The following is a 25,592-nucleotide window of genomic DNA, read 5'->3' as shown; positions in this document are numbered from 1 at the left end:
CACTTTGAATATTTCTTGCCACTCCCTTCTGGCCTGCATAGTTTCTGTTGAGAAATCAGCTGACAGTCGTATGGGTACTCCCTTGTAGGTAACTAACAGTTTTTCTCTTGCTGCTTTTAATATTCTCTCTTTGTCTTTTGCCCTTGGTATTTTTTTTTCCTCTTTTTTTTTAATTTTTTTTATTTTTTTTTATTTTTCGCTAAAAGTATTACAAAGGGTATTACATAAGTGTCCTTTTTTTCCCTCCCACCCTTGACAAGCCCCTGCCCTCCCTTACCCCCCAGTGTCTTATGTCCATTAGTTATGGTTATATGGATGCATACAAGTCCTTCGGTTGATCTCTTATTCCCCTCCCTCCTGTCCCCCAACCCTCCCTGGCCTTCCCACTGCAGTCCGACAATCGGTTTGAGGCAGCTCTGCCACTGTATTTATTATTGTTCAAAAGTTTGTAATGGTCTTAATTATCCATGCCCTTGGCATTTTAATTATGATGTGTCTTGGTGTGGTCCTCTTTGGGTTCCTCTTGTTTGGGACTTTCTGTGCTTCCTGGACATGTAAGTGTATTTCTTTCACCAGGTAGGGGTAGTTTTCTGTCATTATTTCTTCAAATAGATTTTCAATATCTTGCTCTCTCTCTTCTTCTGGCACCCCTATAATTCGATGTTGGTACGCTTGAAGTTGTCCCAGAGGCTCCTTGCACTATCTTCATATTTTTGTATTCTTTTTTCCTTTTGCTTTTCTGGCTGGGTGTTTTTGCTTCTTCATATTTCAAATCTTTGACTTGATTCTTAGGATCCTCCAGTCTGCTGTTAGTTCTCTGTATATTATTCTTTATTTCAGTCAGTGTATGCTTAATTTCTAATTGGTCCTCTTTCATATCCTTGAGGGTCTCACTAAATTTCTCGGAAGTTTCTTGAAAAACCTATAACCGTGGTTTTGAACTCTATATCCAGTCATTTGCTTTCCTCCATTTATTTCATCTGTGACCTGTTTCTTTGTCTCCACATTTGGCTGCTTCCCTGTGTTGATAGAGTGGCTTTGTGTGCTAGGTGTCCTATAGGGCCCAGTGGCTCAGCCTCCCCTAATTATCTGAGGTGGACACTCTTGGTGCACCCCTTTGTGGGCTGTGTGCACAGTCTTGTTGTAGTTAAGCTTTGATTGCTATTGGTGTCACTGGGAGGATTTGACCTCCAGGTCAATTAGCTGTGATGACCAGTTGTGCTATAATGGGAGAACTTCTGTGCTGAAGACACCCTTATGGGGCAGGACTTGCTTCAGTGGGGCTTTGGTGCTCACTGAATCTGCCCCCTGAGTCTGTCTCTTATGGATGTAAAGAGCTGTAATCTGGATAGTCTCACTCTGACCACTGGATACACTGGCTCTTGGATCTCCAAGGAGGTGCAAAGTCAGCCACTGCCTGAGGCCACCCAGTAGAAGCTACAGAGAGATCTGCAGATTCTTCCTCTTCGGGGTTTGGAGATGCCCAGATGAGGCGGAGCTATATAGTAATGCAGGCTGCTGACGAGCCTTAGGCCTTCTTTTGGAAGCTCTGTGGTTCTCTAACCCAGCTACAGTTTGATAGGTTTTTAGGCGGAGAAAGGCCAGGCCATTAGTATGTAAAAGCGTCTGCGCACAGCTTGGGTGGGGACATAAACTGGGTGGGGCGTGGTCTCAGGAAATCATGGGGCGGTGTAAATAGTAATACTTGCCCAATGGCCCTCCCCCTGGATAGGTCCCTGGGTCTCTGTGTTCCGTGGCCCTGTGCAGGAATAATGAACGCTGCAAGCACCTCTGCGAGAAAGCTGCCCTCACGCTCCAGCCCAATGCCAGACAATACAGTTTCTCTCCGTATGAGTCTGGGTCCCCAAATTCTCGCCCAGAGCTGGAGTTCAGAGGAGTCGGGAGCTTGTATCTCCCTCACGGTTGAAAAAGACAACAACGTATCCAGCTGCCAGCCTATTTCCCGCACGCCTCCGTACTTCCACACCTCTGCACCTCCTACCGGACTCAATGCACTTTTCTCTTTCCTTCTAGTTGTAGAATTTCTACTCAGCCAACTTTCCCGTGGTTCTGGGTGATATTTGTCTTTTAGTTGTATTTTCAATGTGGTTGTGCGCAGCAGCAAGTTCAGGTGTTTACCTATGCCGCCTTCTTGGTTGTCTCCAACACCCATTTTTAATAAAAACCTCTCAGCAAAGTGAGAACAGAGGGATCATGCCTCAACATAATAAAGGCCATATATGACAAACCTATAGCCAACAATCATGGGCAAAAACTAAAACAAGGATGTTTGCATTCTCCACTCTTATTCAACACAGTACTGGAAGTCCTACCCACAGCTATCAGACAAGAAGAAGGGATAAAAGGCATCTAAATTGGAAAGGAGGAAGTAAAACTATCATTATTCATAGGTGATATCATATTGTACATAGAAAACCCTAGACTCCACCAAAAAAACAAACAAACTAGATTTAATAAATGAATTTGGCAATGTAACAGGATATAAAATTAACTCCCAGAAATTGATGGCATTTTATACACCAATAACGAATTCTCAGAGAAACTAAAAACAACAACCAAAAAAACAATCGTTTTATTGTTGTTTCCACTGCAACAACAATAAAAAAAATTAAGATACTTAGGAATAAACTTAACAAAGGAGGTGTTGTAGTAAAATATAGAAAAATTTTTAAATGCTTTAAAAACGTCTAAAGAAATGTTAAGAAGGGTTTAAAATGTTTGAGTTAACTTTCCTTTTAACTTAAAGTGTGATATTAAGGACACATTCCCCACTGCCCTGAAGCATGTGTACCTCATAGATAAGGATTTGAACTTCAGTTACTGACTTAGAGTGACTTGTCAAGGTCAAGATTATCATTTGAGTGAGTGATATACTCTCCCTAGATAACCACATGTAGCCCCTTGCCCTGTTTGAGATTAGTATGTGTGCATTGACGTAATTCATTGATAGCCACCTTAACTGCTGTGGGTGCGGAACAGGCTTTAAAAATGGGTCCTGACCAGCCAACGGTGCTCGCCCGTCAAGACAGCCACAAAGGCACATCCTTTTGCCAGTCTGGCAAGCAACGCTGCTCCACGCTCCTCTCTCTGCCAGACGACAGAAGAATGGTTAGTACCTCCCAATTGAGACGCGACCGAGCTCTCAGGTGAGGAACACCGGCCCCTGCATCCGAACCAGACCAGCCCAGCTGCTGGACCCCAGAGGACAGCATCACTGGGACCCTATCAAGCCTGTATGTGCAGCATCAGGAACTTTTGTGAGTAATAAAGTGCTGTGTGATTTGCAACTGTGTATGTTTCATGTGGTGTAATTCCTCAGGCAGTTAATTGAATCATTTTGCATACACTTAAAATTGAAATTAATGCTTCTGGTCTTTTCAGTCCTAGGCCTACCCTTGGTCCTGCTTGCGTAGAGCAGCCTCTTCGCTAGCAACTACTTGAATGTCCCACACCTGCACGGTTAAGTTCATCTCAAGGGAAGTCTTAGATAAACACCCCAGATCCTTTCCTGGGATCTACTTGGGACAGGAGGTAAAAGTCTTGTACTCAGAAAACTACAGGATATTGATAAAAGACATAGAGGAAGATATAAACAAGTGGAAAAATATAAACAAGTGTCCATAGATTGGAAGAATCAACATTATTAAAAATGTCCATATTACCTAAAGCAATCTATAGCATCAATGCAATCCCTATAAAAATACCAACATACTTCACAGAACTAGAACAAATACTCCAAAAATGTATATGGAACCAAATAAGACCCCAAATACCCTCAGCAATCTTGAGAAAAAAGAATAAAGCTGGAGTAATCACAATACCGGATATCAAGCTATGCTACAAAGCCACTCTAAAACAGCCTGGTACTGGCACAAGAACAGGCACATAGACCAATGGAACAGAACAGAGAATACAGAAATTAATACAAGCCATTACACTCATTTATTATTTGACAAAGGAGGCAAGAGCACACGATGAATAAAGACAGCCTTTTCAATAAATGATGTTGAGAAAATTGGACAGACACATGCAAAAAAAAAATCAAACTAGACCACTACCTTATACCATACACACGTATAAACTCAAAATGGATAAAAGACTTAAATGTATGTAGTGAAACCATAAAAACCCTAGAATACATAGTCAGCATAATCTCAGACATCTCTTGTAGTAATATGTTTGTTGACACATCTCCTAGGACAAGGGTAACTAAGGAGAAAACAAACAAATGGGACCACATCAAAAGAAACCATCACCAAAACGAAAAGTGAGCCTACTGTATGGAGAACATATTTGGCAATAGTTCATCTGATAAGAGGTTATCTCCCAACTACAGGGTGGGGTAAAATTAGATTTACAGTTTTGAGTATGAGACCCACAGTATATTCTTATGTCATTATTTATTTCTTATTGTATTATTTTCCATATGAACAATTGTAAACCTACTTTTACCCACACTGTATATAAAGAATTAATACAACTCAACACCAGGAAGACAGACAATCCAAGTTAAAAATGGGCAAAGGATCTGAATACACACTTCTCCAAAGAGGACATACAGATGTTCAATAGCCATTTGAAAAAAATACCCAAGGTCACTAATCATCAGGTAGATGCAAATTAAAAGTACAGTGAGGTATTACCTCACACCTGTCAGAATGGCTGCCATCAATAAATCAATAAACAAGCATTGGCAAGGATGTGGAGAAAAGAGAACCCTCCTACACTGCTAGTGGGAATGCAGACTGGTGCAGTCACTGTGCAAAACAATAATTTCCTAAGAATCCTGAAGCACCAGTCAGAAAGAATATATGCGCCACTGTGCTCATAGCAGTGTTGTTTACAATAGCTAAGATCTGGAAACAGCCAAGTGCCCATCTAGTAGATGAATGTATAAAAAAGATGTGGTACATTTACACAATGGAATACTATGTAGCTGTAAAAAAACAAAAAAAAGACCCATGGATGGACCTGGAAATATTATGCTAAGTGAAATATGCAAGTCAGAGAAAGACAAGTACAGAGGTAGGGGGACATGTAGTTGGGCAATGGAGGGGAGAGTAGAAGGAAATCTATAATGGTGTCAACAATATAAAATTTAAATTAAAAAGACATACAAATGAATATTAGAAGTGTTTAATAATTTAATTTGTCACACACATCACAAAAATGTGGTAAAACGGCAAAACAAGAAATCAGTATATTTTTAAAAGTGCTTCTCTGATCCAGGGAGTGACAGTGTCTCTCAATCTCCCATTTTCCCTTCTACACTCTGTCAGATCAAGGCTGAGAGCTTTGAGATATTTCTCAGATTCTCTTGACTACAGGCTTTCTCACAGCTTCTGCCACTGGGGGGAGTGCCGGTGAATACTCAAAACTTCAGGTTACCCCCATGCTGTCAAAGGGGCAGCAGTGCTGATCTGCTGCCCCCAGCTCTGCCTTCACAGTCCTGACCCCTTGTGTCCCCTAAAACAATTCTACACTCAAAATGATCCAAACATGCATTCACCGATGCAGGTACTGCTATCTAGGAATAAGAGATAACCTTTTTAATTTGGTAAAACTATAACCATGAATGGATGACAGTCCTTGCTTCCTAATTTCTGGCAGTCTGAGTGACCATTTCTGGCTAACAGCCATGATGCAGGCAGTTCCTCTAAAGATTTTTCTATCTATGCTTTTTAAAACTTTTCTAATTTTCTCTATTAAAAAAAGAGAGAAGGAAACAGTAAAATCTTATAGGAGGAATAAGTAAAAGAAGTCAATAATTGTTTTTAAAGCTAATGACTAACCTCCATAAAATAAAGCATCTGTAAAGAAAACAGCAATATTCAAACTTTTTATGATAGTCAAAGAAATTAAAGATATAAATAAACTGAACTACAAAAGATAACTGTTAACATAATAAAGTAAACCTAATTATAAGTACTAGAGGCCCGGTGCATGAAATTCGTGCACTGGGGGGTGGGGGGTATCCCTCAGCCCAGCCTGCACCCTCTCCAATCTGGGACCCCTCGAGGGATGTCCGACTGCCAGTTTAGGCCCGATCCCTAAATTGGCAGTCGGACATCCCTCTCATAATCTGGGACGGCTGGCTCCCAACAGTTCACCTGCCTGCCTGCCTGCCTGATTGCCCCTAACTGCTTCTGCCTGCCAGCCTGATCACCCCCTAACTACTCCCCTGCCAGCCTGATTGATGCCTAACTGCTCCCCTGCTGGCCCGATCATCCCCAACTGCCCTCCCCTGCCAGCCTGGTCGCCCCTAACTGCCCTCCCCTGCAGGCCCAGTCCCCCCCAACTACCCTCCCCTGCAGGCCCGGTCAGCCCCAACTGCCCTTCCCTGCTGGCCTGGTCACCCCTAACTGCCCTCCCCTGCCAGCCATCTTGTGGCTGTGGGAGCTGCCATCTTTGAATGGCAGTCAATTAGCATATTCCCTCATTGGCTGTGGGCACCACCATTTTTGAGGGTGGGGCAGTCAATTAATATATTCCCTCCTTATTGGCTGTGGGCGCTGCTATCTTTGAGGGCGGGGCAGCAATTAGTATATTACCTCCTTATTGGCTGTGGGCACCACCAACTTTGCAATGGAATGAGGGTTAATTAGCATATTCTCTCTTTATTAGATAGGATATTAATATCTCAGATAAGATCAAAGTTTTCATTTTTTTAAACACTTTTCACATTAAGAAACTCAGGGGTCCCTGGCTGGTGTGGTTGGTTGTTGAGCGTCATCCTGTGCTGGCTTGATTCCTGGTCAGGGAACACATCCAGGTTGTGCATTCTATCCCCAGCAGAGGGCATGCAGGATGCAGCCAAATAGATTCATCGCTGTTTGTCTATCTCCCTTCCTCTCTCTAAAATCAATTAAAGCATATTAAGAAATAAAAACTCAAGGAAGATATCGCCTTTATTCTTGGGAAGGACTATTGTAAACATAAAAGTTTTATTTTTATCACTTTAAAAACAGAACTTTAGAAAACCTGGAGAAATGAATTTCCTGTACAATGAAGCTGTACAATATCTGCATGTAAGCATATGTGGTTGGGCAAAAGTAGATTTACAGTCGTTCATATGGAAAATACAATATAGTAGGACCTCAGTTCTCGAACTTAATTCGTTCCAGAAGGATGTTCGAGAAGATTTGTTTGAAAACTGAATCATTTTTCCCCATTAGAAATAATGTAGATTGGATTAATTTGTTCCAGACCCCCAAATGATTGTTTTAAACTTTCTTACATACAGTACATAGCTAATGTTCTGTTTAATCTGTAAACAAACACTTCTTTTCTTAAATTTATCGAACTACCTCCTACTGACCTTAAACTTTCAGTCCTCGCTCTAGCATGCAGCATCTTCCTTGCTGTCACAGGCTGACTGCTTTTCATTCATCCAAATCAACAGCAGTCTTCCTACCTCTTCAACTGCCTGTGATCATTGTTTTCACACCATTAGAAATACCAGCATTCTTGATGACCTCTTTTATGCTTTAACATTGTGGTAATCATCCATTTTGCCAGCAAAAACCCCACAAATATTCACAGCACAGTTTACTGAGATGTTAGTGGGTAAACTGACTCACAGTAGCCCATTCTCTCCTTTGTTTGGAAAAACATCTACAGTTGAAAGGGTTAATGAAAGGTTACAAAATGAGCTCCTGGAATCTTACTCTCAGAGCTGTGGAGCTACAGCCATGGTCAGTGGGCTGCAGATTTGATCCCCAGCCTAGTCAGGGCTCCTACAGGAGGCAACCAATTGATATGCTTCTCTTACACTGATGTTTCTTTCTCTCTCTCTCTCTTTTCTCTTTCTCTTTCTCTCTCTCTCTCCTTCCCCACCTCCCTCCCTCCCACCACTCTCTCTCTGAAAATCAATGGAAAAAACTGGTGAGGATTAACAAAATAAAAAAAGAAAAGAAAAAGAAAAAAGCTGCTATTGGTCGCCAAGGTAACAATCACAAGCATAGTTATTTGAAGTGGGACTTCTAAGTGAAATACTTGAAGGATTGAATGGTGTAAGATTCATTAAAAAAGGATAGTACACTAGGTCACTCATGGCTGCCAATGGCATGAAGCCCTACACATGATAAACTACTTCAGTACTACAGGAGTTCCCAGACACCCAAACTTTCACAAATCAAGAGCTCCTATAAGCAGCACTTGATTCAATTGTAAGGAACAGGACTTTCCATCAGGGCTGGAGAACACCACCCTTGCTACCAGAGGTGGAAAATTAGCAAAGTAATTCTATTTGACTCATTGTATTTTTCATAGTGAATTAGCTGTCAATCTGCAAATTTCAAGAAATTTCACCAAACTTTATATGACTTTCTAGCATTTCATAGAAAGTCACTGAAGATGTCAAAACATGGGGCTTGAACTGCCATGTTGACTGGCTGAGTGGCAGACAGTGGCTGTGCAGTAGAAGGAACATATATTCCAATTGCCAACACTTGTCACATTTACTTCCTTGCCTAGCCCCACAAGACATGTTTTCACAATCCCTGATCTATCCCACTTGTAAATAAAGTTCAACAAAAATATTGAGGAAAACCAGCATTTAAAGATGTAAAAACTATTTTTAGCAACATCAAGAGCTTAGAAAATAATAAGCACATCCACTAACTCAGCAACACTTCTAGGACACCACAGAGCGACAAAGTGATACTAGCAACTCTGCTCCTCACAAACAAATGTGCATTTTAACCAAATCCTTGCAAGCAGCAGAACTGCTTAGAAACTGCAAAGTGACAGGAGAGCAGCATTTTAGCTGCCTTATAGGACTGCATTCCAGGAACTAACAGGGATATAGAAAATCTAGGAAAATTATTTGCTTTGGGCAGCAACAAGGAAGGCGCATCAGTCCCTGGGGCATATTAAAATTTACTTGTTGAATGTTTACCCAATAAAGAATGATTACAGGATTACTTCCATATTGACTATAAGCAACTTTGCAACCTAGAAAAGCTGGGAGGAAAAAGAAATAAAGAACTAGGGCAAAAAATCAAATAACACGGTTTCTTAAAATGAGTGGCCTGATGTGTCTGTATTTATGCTAAAAATATGTTGAAAAAATAATCACTTGAGGACATAGATGTGTGTACCTACAACATATATATTTGTTCAAAGAAAAATACTAGCTGTGTCCCAGGCAATGCTAGTCACTAGGGACACAGTGATGAGCACAGCAGGCAAATCTCATGTAACTAAAATGGGGACTACTTATTTTCCCAGGTCCTACTGGAGGAAAGCATTATGAAGAAACAACTAGTACAATGAGAACGAATAAAACAGAGGATTAAAAACACAATTTTTAAAATTGATTGTTTCATCCATGTTGTAGTTTTATTTAATAATATTGTATTTTAAATGTGCCACAAGAATTAAAATCTTGAAAGTATATAGTGAAGTCTCATGTAAAGCTAATAGCCACCCTCTAAGTTTCTGTATTTTCTAAACCTACTTGGGAAACAAAGTTTAGTTGTATACAAAGGGATTCCTTGAGTAAGACAAAATGATGACTGGGAAGAGTTAATTTCCAATGATTTTTAAAGAACAATTTACCCTGGCCTGTTTGGCCCAGAGGATAGAACATCACCCTGTGGACTGAGGGGTCCTGGGTTTGATTCCGGTCTGGGGCGCCTGCCCGGGTTGTGGGCTTGATCCCCAGTACCGGGTGTGCAGGAGGCAGCCGATCAATGATTCTCTCTCATCATTGATGTTTCTATCTCTTCTCCCTCTCTCTTTCTCTCTGAAATCAATAGAAATATATATTTTTAAAAAAGAACGATTTAAGACAACTGTAATTTAAGGCCAATTTCAAAATACCTTTATTAAAATTAAGTGTTAAAAAGTTACTAGGCACCTAAAATCTGTACCCCAGTCTTTACTTAGTATCTCTCTTCCATCTAACCACACATCAAACATCTAAGTTCTTTCTAAGAAATTCAATACAGCCTCTGCTAAGATATGACTGTAGGTAAGCTACCCAAAGTGGAAATGTTAATATTCTTACAATCATCACTTTCATTGTTACAAGGTACTTACCAATCTCCTATTTTTTATGTTAAGTCAAAGGCCATCACATCCATATAAAGTAATTCATAATGTTCAACAAAGCTTTATAATTCCCTCTACGACATCTTAATGATCTTTTAAATATATATAGTTTATTCATTATGAACCAGGACTCTGGTGCAGTGTGAGTATCCTGCTACTCAGGAATACTTAATGAGCAGCCCAAGTGTTCTGCTGCGGGTGGTTCCATCTGGCACAGCATAAACAACCCAATGGAATAAGCAGTCTTTAAATTGCTGTCAAGACCTACTCTCAAACACATATTTAGACATATGGTCCTGTGAACGTATGCTTAAACATTTCTCTTTTGCTTGTATAAATGAGGACCCAGTTCAGCAATACTTACAGTTAGCATTGGAGTTGTCAACAGGCCCCAAGCAAAGAATTCAAGGAAGATTACAATTGCAGCATGGTACACACGTGGTCGGCCAAAGCCTTCTTGCTAAAAAAGGAAGAAAGCTATTATTAAAAAGAGTAAAGAAAATTTTAAAATCCATTATCCTAAAATGGCATCTAACACACACACACACACAAACGGTAAATTTAAAACCTAGCCTGAATAATAAAAGGCTAATATGCAAATCGACCGAACGGTGGAATGACCGGTCGCTATGACATGCACTGACCCCCAGGGGGCAGATGCTCAACGCAGGAGCCGTCCCCTGGGGGTCAGTGCGCTCCCACAGGGGGAGTGCCGCTCAGACAGAAGCTGGGCTCATGGTTGGCAAGCACAGTGCCACTGTAGCAGCTTTAACGACCCCTCAGGGGATGTCCGACTGCTGGCTTAGGCCCGGGTCCCAGCCTGCGAGAGGGCGCGGGCCAGGCTGAGGGACCCCCCAATCCCCCAAGTGCACAAAAGTCGTGCACCGAGCCTCTAGTCTTTAAGATAAGACTTCATTCTGCAGTATCCCTGATTCTTTCATCTTCCCTAACTATAGAAAGTACCATGATTATAGACTTTCTACTCATTCCATCAATACAAATCACTGGAGCTTTGGTAAAAAAATCAACTGATTCTTCAAGAGACTGAGGTTCCATGAACTCACTATTCTTTTTTTTTTAAATAAATCTTTATTGTTCAGATTATTATAGTTGTTCCTCTTCCCCCCCCCATAGCTCCCCTCCACCCAGTTCCTACTCCACCCTCTGCCCTTACCCTCCCACTGTCCTCATCCATAGGTGTACGATTTTTGTCCAGTCTCTTCCCACACCCCTTTCCCCCACCGAAGAATTGTCAGTCCACTCCCTTTCTATGCCCGATTCTATTATATTCACCAGTTTACTCTGTTCATCAGATTTTTTATTCACTTTATTTTTAGATTCACTTGTTGATAGATATGTATTTGTTGTTCATAATTTTTATCTTTACCTTTTTCTTCTTCTTCCTCCTCTTAAAGAATACCTTTCAGCATTTCATATAATACTGGTTTGGTGGTGATGAACTTTTTTATCTTTTTCTTATCAGTGAAGCTCTTTATCTGACCTTCAATTCTAAATGATAGCTTTGCTGGATAAAGTAATCTTGGTTGTAGGTTCTTGGTATTCATCACTTTGAATATTTCTTGCCACTCCCTTCTGGCCTGCATAGTTTCTGTTGAGAAATCAGCTGACAATCGTATGGGTACTCCCTTGTTGGTAACTTGACTTTTTTTCTCTTGCTGCTTTTAAGAGTCTCTCTTTGTCTTTTGCTCTTGGCATTTTAATTATGATGTGTCTTGGTGTGGTCCTCTTTGGATTCCTTTCGTTTGGGGTTCTCTGCGCTTTCTGGACTTGTAAGTCTATTTCTTTCATCAGTTAGGGGAAGTTTTCTGTCATTATTTCTTCAAACAGGTTTTCAATATCTTGCCCTCTCTCTTCTTCTGGCACCCCTATAATTCGGATGTTGGTACGCTAGAAGTTGTCCCAGAGGCTCCTTACACTATCTTGATATTTTTGGATTCTTTTTTCTTTTTGCTTTTCCGGTTGGGTGATTTTTGCTTCTTCGTATTTCAAATCTTTGACTTGATTCTTGGGATCCTCTTGTCTGCTATTGGATCTCTGTACATTATTCTTTATTTCAGTCGGTGTATGTTTAATTTCTAGTTGGTCCTTTTTCATATCCTCCAGGGTCTCACTAAATTTATCAACGGTTTCTAGAAAATTCTTGAAAAACCTTATAACCGTGGTTTTGAACTCTATACCCAGTAGTTTGCTTTCCTCCATTTCTGTCATTTGTGACCTGTTTCTTTGTCTCCGCATTTTTTATGCTTCCCTGTGTTGACAGAGTGGCTTTGTGTGCTAGGTGTCCTATAGGGCCCAGTGGCTCAGCCTCCCCAATTACCTGAGGTGGACACTCTTGGTGCACCCCTTTGTGGGCTGTGTGCACAGTCTTGTTGTAATTAAGCCTTGATTGTTTTTGGTATCACTGGGAGGAATTGACCTCCAGGCCAACTGTCGGTGAGAATCAGCTGTGTCTACAGTGGGAGAACTTCTGTGCTGAAGACACCCTAATGGGGCAAGACTTGCTTCAGTGGGGCTTTGGTGCTCACTGAGTCTGCCCCCTGAGTGTGTCCCTTATGGATCTGAGAAGTTGTAATCTGGATGGTCCCAATCTGACCACTGCGTACACTGGCTCTTGGATCTCTAAGGAGGTGCTAATTTAGCATCTGCCTGAGGTTACCCAGTAGGAGCTACGGAGAGATCTGCAGATTCCTCTTCCTTGTTTGGGGTTTGGAGGTGCCCAGATGAGGCCCAGCTGTGAAGCAATGCAAGCTTCTGTGGGGCCTTGGGCCTTCTTTAGGATGTTCTGAGTCTCTCTGACCCAGCTGCAGTTTGTTAGGTAATTTTAGATCTCAAAGTGCCAGCCCATTCATATGCAAAAGCCTCTGCTAGCTGCTTTGGTGGGGCAGTGTCTAGGGAATCAACAGGGCGGAGCAAAACAGCGATGGCTGATCCTCAGTCCTGCCCTAAGAGGCCCCCGGGTCTCAGTGTTCCGTCTCAGTGTCGCTGCAAGCACCTCTGAGAGAAAGCCGCCCTTGAGTTCCGCCCAATGCAAGACAGTCCAGTTTCTCCCCCTATGAGTCCTGGGTCCTCAGAAACTTCCCAGAACTGGAGTTCAGAGCAGTCAGGAGCTTGTGACTCCCTCCCGATTGAAAAAGACATTGGTGTCCTCCGTTGCCAGCCCTTTCCGCACGCGCACCTCCGTAACTCTGCACTTTACTTCCGCAGCTCCTCTGAGTCTCAGTGTGCTTTTCTCTTCCCTTCTAGTTGTAGAATTTCCACTCAGCCAGCCTTCCTGTGATTCTGGATGATGTCTGTTTTGTCTTTTAGTTGTAGTTTTGAAGTGGTTGTGGGAGGCAGCAATTTCAGGTATTTACCTATGCCGCCATCTTGGTTTCTTCTATTCTGTCTCTTAATTATGTGTTGTTTTTCAGCATCTTGGCCTCTATAGGTCTAAAGTTCCTCTAGCCACATAAGGAGACGCAGGCACTGGGGTCAGTCATATGCTCAAAAGCTTCAGGGAAGTGCAGATGATGTAAATTCAGTGGTTAGGGGAAGAAACATACGCCATACCTGAAAGTGTCAAAATCTTGTTTTCTGTTTCTGTTTTAAGACTGGGCCTATTCTGCTAGTTTTCTGCAGTTTGTGACTTCCAGAGAGGAAATCTAAAACTCCTCTTAACTGAATGTTCTCTGCCTCTGTTACAATGCTTATTATGAGATCAGGTGCTGTTAGCACTTGGTAGACCTAGAAGTAAACGTACAAAAGATTCTGTAAAACCCACATGATTCCTATGTTTATATTTTCAAGTCTTCAAAAGGTAAAATTACAGCCCTAACCGGTTTGGCTCAGTGAATAGAGCATCGGCCTGCAGACTGAGGGGTCCCAGGTTCGATTCCAGTCAAGGGCATGTACCTTGGTTGCAGGCACATCCCCAGTGGGGAGTGTGCAGGAGGCAGCTAAATCGATGTTTCGCTCTCATCGATGTTTCTCTCTCATCGATGTTTCTAACTCTCTATCCCTCTCCCTTCCTCTCTGTAAAAAATCAATAAAATATATATTTTTTAAAATTTTAAAAAAAGGTAAAATTACATATGTATTATTTAACTAGAATCTATTCATAACAAAAGATCAGACAAATCCAGACTGTGGGACATTCAACAAGGCAACTGGCCTATTCTCCTTAAAAATCTCAATGTTATAAAAGACAAAAGTAAAGGAAGAAAGACCACAGTCATAACAACCAAACTAATGTCATTTTTCTGGTCTTTTAAACAGCAAAACCTAGAATGTAGAAAAAAATTTGAAAGAAATAGACCAGTTTCTTTCAACAAAGAAATGGTATAGATAAAGAAAAGAAAAAAGGAGGGAGAACTATGTTAGTATATAGATTAAAATAAATTTAAGAAATATGTGGACTTTGAGTTTTGATTTAAATAAACTGGAAAAAAAGAGACAATTTTAAGTCAATCATGGAAATTTTAAACTGCACTGGTATTAGGTGATAACAAAAGTAGGAGATAGGGTGGCAAAAGGATATATTTTTATTTAATTTTATTTTTAAGGAAATATTTTTAAAAGTAAATAGCCTATATGCTTTTACTGATAATTTCATAATTACTTGGTTGAAAATTCTAATAGTCACTCACTGTATACAGCAAAGCAAATGCTTCCACACAGTCAAACAGCGTGAATGTCAATAAATAGCCTATAGCTCTTGAATCATTTGTTTTATTCATCAAGCATCATGCATATAAGAATCTCAAGCCCTAACCGGTTTGGCTCAGTGGATAGAGCGTCAGCCTGCGGACTAAAGGTCCCAGGTTTGATTCCAGTCAAGGGCATGTACCTTGACTGTGGGCACATCCCCAGTAGGGAGTGTGCAGGAGGCAGCTGGTTGATGTTTCTCTCTCATTGATGTATCTAACTCTCTATCCCTCTCCCTTCCTCTCTGTAAAAAAAAAAAAAAATCAATAAAATATATATTAAAAAAAAAAAAAGAATCTCAAAAAACTCCAAAAAACAGCTACAAGTAGGAAGCACAGGAAGACTACCCTTTTTTTTTTTTATTTGCAGTTTCATGACTTGGTGCTCTTTCCCAGGCAATGAAGCTTTATTTATGGAGACCATTGGATAGAGACCATGGTGCTGCAATGCTGATTAAATATTTTTAAGATGCACATTTTATTCTATGTGCACATTTCTTCATGCTATTATTTTTAATACCTTGCAAAAAAAAAAAATAAAGCCAGACAACCCACCTTTTTGTCCACACATTATATATTTTAAAGTAAAAATTTAAAAAATAAACAGGTCTCTTTTAATATGCAAATATTATATTATTATTCTCCTCTCTACATAAATTACTTTAATTGTACTATCATACGTCCCTAACAAATAACAGTGATATATGAGAAAAATGCAACAGGCAGGCCTTGATATGGTGGGCACTCTATGTGAGCAATCAGACAAATGGTAACAAAAGTAAATCTTCCTTACTTCCAATTATTTCTAAGTTCTTGGGGCCCAATATGCTGAGGAAAAAAGTGTCATACATTTATTTCTCCTTTAAATTATCTGAGCTAATTAGAAAGGCTTTATAAAAAATTAACCGATTATTGCCCTGGCCAGTGTGGCTCAGTAGGTTGGAGCATTGTCCCATACACCAAAAGGTTGCGGGCTCATACCAAGGTTGCAAAACTGGTCCTTAGTTGGATTGCATATGAGAGGCAACCACTCGATGTTTCTCTCTCACATCAATGTTTCCCTCTCGCTCTAAAAAAATAATATATCAATAAATATAGTATACTTGGTGAGGATTAAAAAGAAAAACAATTATTTCCAGTTGAGCCTGATCTAGTACTGCCTCTCTCAAATCAGTTCAATGTCTCCCCTCTTCATTTTGTTGCCCTTTTATAAATCACTAGAGGCCCGGTGCACAAAAATTTGTGCACTCGGGGGGGAAGGGGGGGTCCCTCAGCCCGGCCTGTGCCCTCTCGCAGTCTGGGACCCCTCGGGAGATAATGACCTGCTGGCTTAGGCCTGCTCCCGGGTGGCAGAGGGCAGGCCCAATCCCTAGGTGCAGCCCCTGGTCAGGCTCAGAGCAGGGCTGATTGGGGAGTTGGGGCGCCGCCCCCTGTCATGCACAGAGCAGGGCGGATTGGGGGGTTGGGGCACCGCCCCCTATCACACTCAAGGCAGGGTCAATGGGGAGGTGGTTTGGGGTGCCACCCCCTGTCACACACAGAGCAGGGCCGATCAGGGGGTTGGGACGCTGCACCCTGTCATGCTGATCTAGTGCCAGGAGGCCTCGTGGCTCCGCTGATCCCGGTGCTGGGAGGCATATTACCCTTTTACTATATAGGATAGAGGCCTGGGGGCCGGCTGGTTTGCCCTGAAGGGTGTCCTGGATCAGGGTGGGGGTCCCCACTGGGGTGCCTGGCCAGCCTGGATGAGGGGATGATGGCTGTTTGCAGCTGGTCACACACCCTTCAGGGTGGGGGTCCCCTCTGGGGTGCCTGGCCAGTCTGGGTGAGGGGCTGATGGCTGCTTTCAGGCTGGCAGTTTTGACTGAAGCTCCCAACCGCTCCTTTTTCTTTTTTTTTTTTTCTTCTGGGCCAGCTTTAGCTCTGGCTCTAGCTCTGAGGCTTCCGCTGCTGGTTTGTTTGCCATTCTATAATCGAAACAATGTATAACTTCAGCTCTGAGATCCCCGCCTATATTGGTTACAAAGTTTCAAACTGCCAGCTCAGAGGCCGGCAAGTCAGGCAGGAACGTTGGAGTCTGCAGTCACGGGAGCAAGCAAGCCTCATGTTCGCTTCCAGCTGCCTGGCTGTCGGCCGCCATCTTGGCTGACAGTTAATTTGCATAAGGATATGCTGATTAGCCAATGGGAAGGGTAGCGGTCGTACGCTAATTACCATTTTTGTCTTTTATTAGTGTAGATTACAGAACATCTTGAGACATTTGAAAGCAGACGATGAAAAATGAGTCGTGCCCAGCCGGCCTGGCTCAGAGGTTGAGCGGCAAACTATGAACCAGGAAGTCTCGGTTCGATTCTGGTCAGGGCACATGCCTGGGTTTTGTGCTCAGTCCCCAGTAGGGGGCGTGCAGGAGGCAGCCAACCAACGATTCTCATCATTGATGTTTCTGTTTCTCTCTCTTCTACCTTTCTTGTTGATATCAATTAAAATTTTTTTAAAATAAGTGTCATGATGTCTTCACACACTCACATTACCATCTCTCCCATAGCTGACTACTGTGGCCTCGGAACCCTGCCTTGACTCCTCTTTCCTGCCCCTCTGACACTACACTCAGAGTGATCATTCTAAAATACAAATCTCATCCTGTCACTCCTGCACAAGACTACAAAAACCGGCCCACAAATTCTCCTATTCCTGTATACCAACATTTTGGCAACATATCTGTGCTGCCAATTCCATCAATAGGTGGAGTTATTTCTCTACTTCCTGGATTGGAGCTGGCTTAACCAACAGATGTCAGGTGAAATAACAAGGTGGACTTCTGAACCTAGACCCCTAGAAGTCTTCAATACCAAGGTACAGGAGAATGAGAGCATTTTAATCTTCCCAATTGGTGCCCCTTAGACCCAGCAGTGAACAGCCATCCCCCACTGCCTGACAAAAGGAGCAAGGCCATCTTAAGTCACCCATCCAACTCCAAGCCTCCAGATGACTACAGTATCTGCCATCAAAGTTAGTGAAGAACCCCCGAGCCAAATGCGGCCCAAACTGCTAACCCCCCAAAGTATTGTGAAAAGCCACTAATTTGGGAGTAGTTTCTTATGTAGTAATTATTAAGTGATACAACCACCCTCCTTTTGCCCTCATGATGAGGTTTAAACTCTTAAGATTGCTTTTGTAACATGATGAGGTTCCTTTTGTAATTCTCCAATCTCATCCCTCAGTTCAAACATAACTTCATAAAATATTTGTGAGATTAAAGAATAATATTCACACAAACCATTTTTTGATATTTCATTTTAAAAATGTACTAGTTAGGTATTACAGACAGTTGTAGTCAGAAAGGGCAACAAGAATTCCTGAAAGCCCAGCTGGCGTGGCTCAGTGGTTGAGCACTGACCCATGAACCAGGAGGTCATGGTTTGATTCCCAGTCAGGGCACATGCCCGGGATGCAGGCTCAGTCCCCAGTAGGAGGCATGCAGGAGGCAGCCGATCAATGATTCTTTTTCATCATTGATGTTTCTATCTTCCTCTCCATTTCTCTCTTTCTCTGAAATCAATAAAAATATACTTTAAAAAAAGAATAACAATATCATCATGGTTGGTGTTTCTCAATGGTTAGAGCATCAGCCCACACACTGAAAGGGTCGTCAAGGGCACATACCTGGGTTGCAGGTTCAATCCCTGGCCCTTGACAGGTGTGCAGGAGGCAACCAATCGACATGCCTCTCTCACATCGATGTTTCTCTTTCTCTCTCTCTTCCTATCATCCTTTCTAAAAACCAATAGAAAAAATATCCTCGGGTGAGGATTAACAACATAAATAAAAATAAAATGGGTTCCCAAAAACTGGGGTCCATTTTTAAAAAAGGAAAAGAATAAAAGTACTCAACTCCAACTGATGAGTTACTTGCTGAGCTCTATCTACTATATGTCAGCTAGATGCTAGGGACAATACTAGCAACAATAGAAACTATTCCGGCTCCCATTTCATGGATGTAAAGTTTAAAAGAAAATGAACACTCTGAAGGACAAGGACAGTCTATTACAAAGAATCCTGAGCTATACCCAGGCAAAACAGGGTCCTGTGACAGTGGCCACAGACACTATGCCACACACTGATCACACACATTACACTTTTGAGATAGTAACTATTAACCCCTAATTTTATAGATGACAAAACTCAGATGGAGAATTTACTTGTAACTTGCCAACTCCAATGGTTAGTAACTGCCTACGCTGGTATTCCATCCAGAGTCATATACCTCCGGAGTGTGTGTTACCACTGTATTACTTACACTGCCTTTCTCTTAGCCCAAACTTCTGCCCAAATGGAATTAGCACAGATATATGGCAGGCAGCCTGTACTGCAGCAACCTGAGCAAGAGGTAAATAGGAGTCAAATGTAGAGCGCTCCTTAAGCAAAGCACAGTACAGACCTTTACTCATGGACCCACCCCTTTCCCCACACTAAGGAATGTGGCCTGGCTAGTGTGTAACTGGGCAAAAGGACAATCTCTATTAACCCCCTCATCTGCTTTCTCACCATGACCTGAAAAGTTCAGATAAACTAGGGCATATGGCTTTTGTCAATCAGGTCATCTGTTGTCAGCTGGAAAAAGATAAGGTTAAAAATTACTCCCACTTGTTTCACACAGGATCCCAGTAAACATCAGTGACCTGTCAGCATGGAAGCAAAAGACAGAGAGGCTGTCATACACACCAACTGAATAAAAAGGAGAGTCCACAAATAAGCCCATGTATGCATGTCCAGCTGATTTCAGGCAACAGCACCAAATCCATTCAGTGGGGAAAGAACAATTGCTTCAACAAAGAGGGCTGAGACAACTGAATTTCCACTTATAAAGAATAAAGCTGGACCTACCTCACACCATGTATAAAAAGTAATTCAGCCCTAACTGGTTTGGCTCAGCGGATAGAGCGTCAGCCTGCGGAGTCAAGGGTCCCAGGTTCGATTCCGGTCAAGGGCATGTACCTTGGTTGCGGGCACATCCCCAGTAGGGGGTGTGCAGGAGGCAGCTGATCCGATGTTTCTCTCTCATCGATGTTTCTAACTCTCTGTCCCTCTCCCTTCCTCTCTGTAAAAAAATCAATAAAATATATTTAAAAAAAAAAAAAAAGAAGTAATTCATAATGAATGAATGACCTCAGCTAAAACCATAAAACTCCTCACAGGAAACACAGGTGTAAATCTTGGATTTAGTAATGGATGCTTAGATATGACTCCAAACTATAAGCCACAAAAGAAAAAACAGATATGGGCTTCATCAAATTACAAACTTTAACTGGACTTTACCAAAATTTAAAACTATAAATCAAAGGACACAATCAACAGAATGAAAAGGCAACCTGTGGAGCTGTGGAGGAAATATTTGTAAAGCATATATCTGATGAGCTAATATCCGGAATATATTAGAAACTTCTACAACTCAACAAAAACACACACCAAATAACCCAATTTAAAAAATGGGCAAAGGACTTGAGTAGATATTTCTCCAAAGAAGATATACAAATGGCCAATAAACGTATGAAAAGATGCTCAACATCATTCATTATTAGATGAGTGCAAAATACAAAACATGAAACATCACCTCACACTCATGATCAAAAACAAAAAACAAAACAATGTTGGTGAGGATGTGAAGAAATTAGAACCCTGATGCACTGTTGGCAGGAAAATAAAATGGTGCAGCCATTTGGGAAATTCCATGGCAAGTCCTCAAATAATTAAAAATAGAATTACCTGGTGATCCCACAATTCCATTTCTGGGTAGATATCCAGAACTGAAAGCAGGATCTCAAAAAAGGTATTTGTACACTCATGTTCCAGCAGCATTATTCACAACAGCAAAAAGATAGAAGCAACCCAAGTACTCATCAACAGATAAATGGAGAAACAAAAAGTGACATGTACATAAAATGAAATATTATGCAGTGTTAAAAGGAAGAAAATTATGACACATGCCACATATCCTTCCTTTCAACAGTGTTGATGACAACATGTATCAACAACAACCTTGAGGACATCACATCTAAGTAAAATAATCTGGTCACAAAAAGACAAACAGTAGATGGCTTCACTTATATGAGGTATCTAGAGGAGTCAAACTAAGAAGCTGAAAGCAGAATGGTGGTTGTTAGGGGATTTGTGATGGAGTAAATGGGAGCGGCTATTTAATGGATATAAAGTTTCAGTTTTACAAGATAAAAAAGTTCTGGAGATTGACTGTAAAGCAATGTGAACATAATTAACATTAATGAACTACTTAAAATGGTTAAAATGGTAAATTTTGTTAAATAAGGTTATTAAAATATTTCTTAAATCAACTCTATTTCCATATATTGACAACAAACAATTGTGAATTTAATTTTTTTAAGAATTTACATTTGTATTACATTTACATTACATGTACAATAGCACCAAAATATGAAATAGGGAATAATCTGACAACTGTTGTGGAAGAATTATATACTGAAACCTACAAAACACAGCTGAGAGAAATTAAAGATCTAAAAATAAATGGAGAGATAATGCATTCATGGATCAGAACGCTCAATATTGTTTTTAATCTTCAGAATCAACACCATCCCAATAAAAATACCAACAGGGCCCTAGCCGGTTTGGCTCAGTGGATAGAGCGTCGGCCTGTGGACTGAAGGGTCCCAGGTTCGATTCTAGCCAAGGGCACATGCCCAGGTTGCGGGCTCGATCCCCAGTAGGGGTGTGCAAGAGGCAGCCGATCGATGATTCTCTCTCATCATTGATGTTTCTATCTCTCTCTCCCTCTCCCTTCTGCTCTGAAATCAATAATACACACACACACACACACACACACACACACACATGCGCGCACACACACTAGTGGCCCGATGCACGAAATCGTGCACATTAAAAGGGAATTAGAGGAAATATTTTAATATTGCTATTTGCCCTTTCTCTATAATAAAAGCATCATAGATGAAAGAAAATTAGTAAAATGTATATGAAAATCTCCCTCCTGTCAGAGTCTGGGGTGTGCTGCGGGACCCAGAGTCAAGTCCCCGCTCATGCCTTGAAATTGCATGAGACCCAGACCCGGCTGGCCCCACCCCCATCAAGCCCCGCAGGGCAGGGGGTGCAGCCTCAGGTCCCCTCCCAAGCCCGGCCAGGTGTGTGTGTGTGGGGGGGGGCCCACAGCCTCAGGCCCTCCATCAAGTCCTGCCTGGGCGGGGGGCACAGCCTCAGGCCCCCCAGCCCCAGCGTGGGGACGAGGAGGGGGGGGTGTGTGGCCTCACGTCCAGGCATGATGGCATGACCACCATTTGCATATTAGCTCTTTATTATATAGGATAAGAAAGAAAATACCAGCAGACTTTTTCTTTTTTTGGTAGAAATTCATAAGCTGATTCAATACTTCTAAAATGCAAAGACCCCAAATAGCCAAAACAATTTTAAAAGAGAAGAACAAGGTCATAGAACTAACTCTTATTTGTTCTTATTATGAACTTCCAATAACAGAGACTGAATAGTATTACTGTAAAGATAAACAAATAGATAGATCAATGAAAGAGAATCCAGCTGTAATAGATGTTACAGATATTTACCATTTTTTATGACTTTCCATTGGTGGATTAGCTCGTATCCATGTTATAATAAAACTGGCATTAGAAGAAAACTAAAAAAAAAAAAAGAGAGAGAGAATCCAGAATAGACTAACATTTTGACAAAGCTACAAAGGCATTTCAGTGAATAAAAACGCCTTTTCAACAAATGATACAGCAACTAGTTATCTATATGCAAAAAGAACTTCCATTCTCATGCTGCACCATATAAAAAATTAATGCACACCTCCCTTTCATAGAAGGCAATGATTACTTGGTTCCCCTCTATTATTCAGGTTAATACATCTCTTTGCCAATATCTTTTTTAGGTAAATATACCTCTTTGCCAAACAAGGTAGAAAAAAGGCAGCAGCCAATTCCTTAGAGTAGTAGCATGGGCAGTCTTTCCCTAGAGTAGTAGCATCTAAGAACCTGAAACCATGAAGTCAAGCTATAGGGAAATTCCAACACATTAAAATAACACCAAGTCCTGGGACCTGTAGAAAATAGCACCTGAAGTGATACTACTAGGTGTACCGGTTAATAATGGCGGATTTTGTAATCAAAGAAAACACGATAATTTCAAGAGGAACATCAAAAGTGCTTTATTCAAAGTAATGTCCATCGCTAGCTACACATTTACCCTATCTTTAGGTAATTTGTGGGTACCGTCCCAATAGAACTTTTCTTGTTTTGAGGCAAACCATTCAGAGACCAATTTTCTACTTTTTCGTACGTTTTGAAGTGCTGCTCAGAAAGTGCGTGTGCCATCGATCAGAACAAGTGGTAATCTGAAGGAGCAAGGTCTGGTGAATACGGAGGGTGGGTTAATACTTCCCAGGCAAGATCTTTTAACGTGTCTTTAACTGGTTTTGAAGTGTGTGATGGTGCGTTATCATGAAGCAAAATTACTTTGCCGTGTCTTCTGGCACATTCTGGTTGTTTCACGATCAAAACATGGTTCAAATTGATTATTTGTTATCAGTAGCGATCAGTATTAACGGTTTCACCTGGTTTTAGAAGCTCGTAATACACCACACCTTCCTGATCCTACCAAACGCAGAGCATTGTCTTCTTTCCGAAGCGATTTGGCCTTGCAGTTGATGTTGATGGTTGACCTGGATCAACCCATGATTTTGTGCGTTTGGGATTCTCAAAATAAATCCATCTTTCATCGCCAGTCACAACTCGATGCAAAAAAGACTTTCTTTTGTGCCATTGAAGCAACATTTTACTGATGACTTTTTGGTTTTCCATTTGTCTTTCGTTCAGTTGATGTGGCACCCATTTTCCATCCTTTAAAACAGGGGTCCTCAAACTACGGCTCGAAAACATTTATCCGGCCCGCCGGGTGTTTTTGCCGCCGCTGTGTACATAGGAATTTGTTCATAGTTTTTTTTTTAAACTATAGTCCGGCCCTCCAACGGTCTGAGGGACAGTGAACTGGCCCCCTGTTTAAAAAGTTTGAGGACCCCTGCTTTAAAATCTTTCCCATTGCTTGTAAATGATCGGAAATTGTTTGCTGAGCAACGTTTAATCTTTCTGCAAGCTGTTTTTGAGTTTGACATGCACTTTCATCCAATAATGCTTATAATTGTTGGTCTTCAAACTTTTTCGTTTGACCTGGACGTTCTTTGTCTTTTACATCGAAATCATCACTTTCAAAGCGTTTAAACCAGCGCTCACAAGTTATCTTGAGATGGAGCATGTTCACCATAAGCTTCCCACAGTATTCAGCAGCACTTTTCTTCAAAATGTTTCAATGAATTAAAACTTCCCACAAATGCTTTTTTGGCATGAAATTTGACATTTTTAAGCGTAAAAATATCTATACTGTTAATACCTTCAGCAAATTTGACATATGAAGTTTTGAAGCTTGCTGTCAATACAACAAAATAGCATACATATAAAATCGCATTTATATAAACATATGTGTAACTCCATCTATTGAAAAACACCCGCATTACTAACTGGTACACCTAGTAAACAGAAACTGCAAGCAGGGAAGATGCATAGTTTGGAGGCACTGGCATATGACATGAACATATCTGACTAAAGGCATTCACTGCTTTCTCAGCCACCACACATTCCAAAAAGCACCAGTGCCACCTGCCCAGGCCAGCTTTCTCACTAACTCACCAAGCACCAAGGAAACTCATTTCCTGTATTTGTTGCAATTTATTAATACATAGTGACTTTATGCACCTTCAGAGAAAAGGAAAGCCTGGACCGGAACATCTACTTGTGCCCAAGTAACCTTCAGGATTCAGAGAAGGAATCTGGGAATAAATTGTCTAGGTTTCTTTAAGTAAACATTCCTTAAAAGTTCCTGCTCTAAGCACATAATGAACAATTTTAATTTTTAGAGTGGGTTCTAGTTCCTGTATCGATTAGTAAATGAGAGAACTGAATACTCTTATTAATCAGGGAACCCTTATACATTCTGACCAATCATTTATGCCAAACATATCGAGAAATAAGAAAAATAACAGCTAATATTTACTGAAGACTCACTAGGTGCCAGGTGGTGGTACCCTCACAATCTTCTAAGGTAAATATTACTATTAATTCGGAGAGGTGATGTGTAACTTGCCCCAAGTTATAGTTAAGGTGGGAACTGGGATTCCAAGCATGCTCAGCTAATCCCATGCTAAATGCTCCACCTGCAGATGATCTTTCTATCCCAGGGGAACCAATGAGAAGAACTGCGGAGAGCGGTAATGGTATTTGCATGCGAGGTCACACCGATGCACACTGTGGAAGGCAGGCTGACGGTGAGGTAAGCAAGAGTCAAAATCCAGGTCCAAAGTGCTGAGGCCTGAGCCGCAGGCATGAGAGGAGGATACCACCTAGTCTTCACCTGGTAGCTGACTCAGCAACGTGCTGAATGTGCAGGTGCGAGACAATGAAAGTTAGACCCCTAGATCACTAGCTGGCCACTAGTTTGTAATTACTGCCCATCAATTCAAAAAAGCAGGAGGAGCTGGCAGCTTGGTTTTGTAGGGGCAGAAAGGTAACCAGCCTTTAAAAAATACATATTTTATTGATTTTTTACAGAGAGGAAGGGAGAGGGATAGAGTTAGAAACATCGATGAGAGAGAAACATCGATCAGCTGCCTCTTGCATGCCCCCTACTGGGGATGCCCCGCAACCAAGGTACATGCCCTTGACCGGAATCGAACCCGGGACCACATTTCTCAGACCGCGCTCT

The 25,592-nt window shown here is 41.4% G+C and overlaps 1 protein-coding gene across 3 annotated transcripts in view; it reads right to left on the bottom strand.

The window, feature by feature from the left end:
- The window catches only part of LOC102433518 (hippocampus abundant transcript-like protein 1), a 102,270-nt gene extending 79,817 nt beyond the window's left edge, over nt 1-22,453 (bottom strand). The window contains exons 1-2 of one of the 3 annotated variants that reach the window (XM_023743623.1): nt 22,385-22,453; nt 10,442-10,537 (exon numbers count right to left, since the gene is read on the bottom strand). In XM_023743623.1, coding sequence (XP_023599391.1) covers nt 10,442-10,537; nt 22,385-22,387 — 99 coding nt within the window. In that variant the 5' untranslated portion in view covers nt 22,388-22,453. Of the gene's footprint in view, nt 1-10,441; nt 10,538-22,384 lie in introns of those variants that run through there. The other 2 variants (XM_014467577.2, XM_023743624.1) reach the window with 2 other exon arrangements.
- Nucleotides 22,454-25,592: the final 3,139 nt, after the last annotated feature.

This window comes from Myotis lucifugus, unplaced genomic scaffold (assembly GCF_000147115.1).
Source record: "Myotis lucifugus unplaced genomic scaffold, Myoluc2.0 scaffold_404, whole genome shotgun sequence".
NCBI classification, from domain to species: Eukaryota; Metazoa; Chordata; class Mammalia; order Chiroptera; family Vespertilionidae; genus Myotis; species Myotis lucifugus.
Note: the sequence above shows the minus strand (reverse complement) of the source record. Positions and strands in the feature narration are given on the sequence as shown.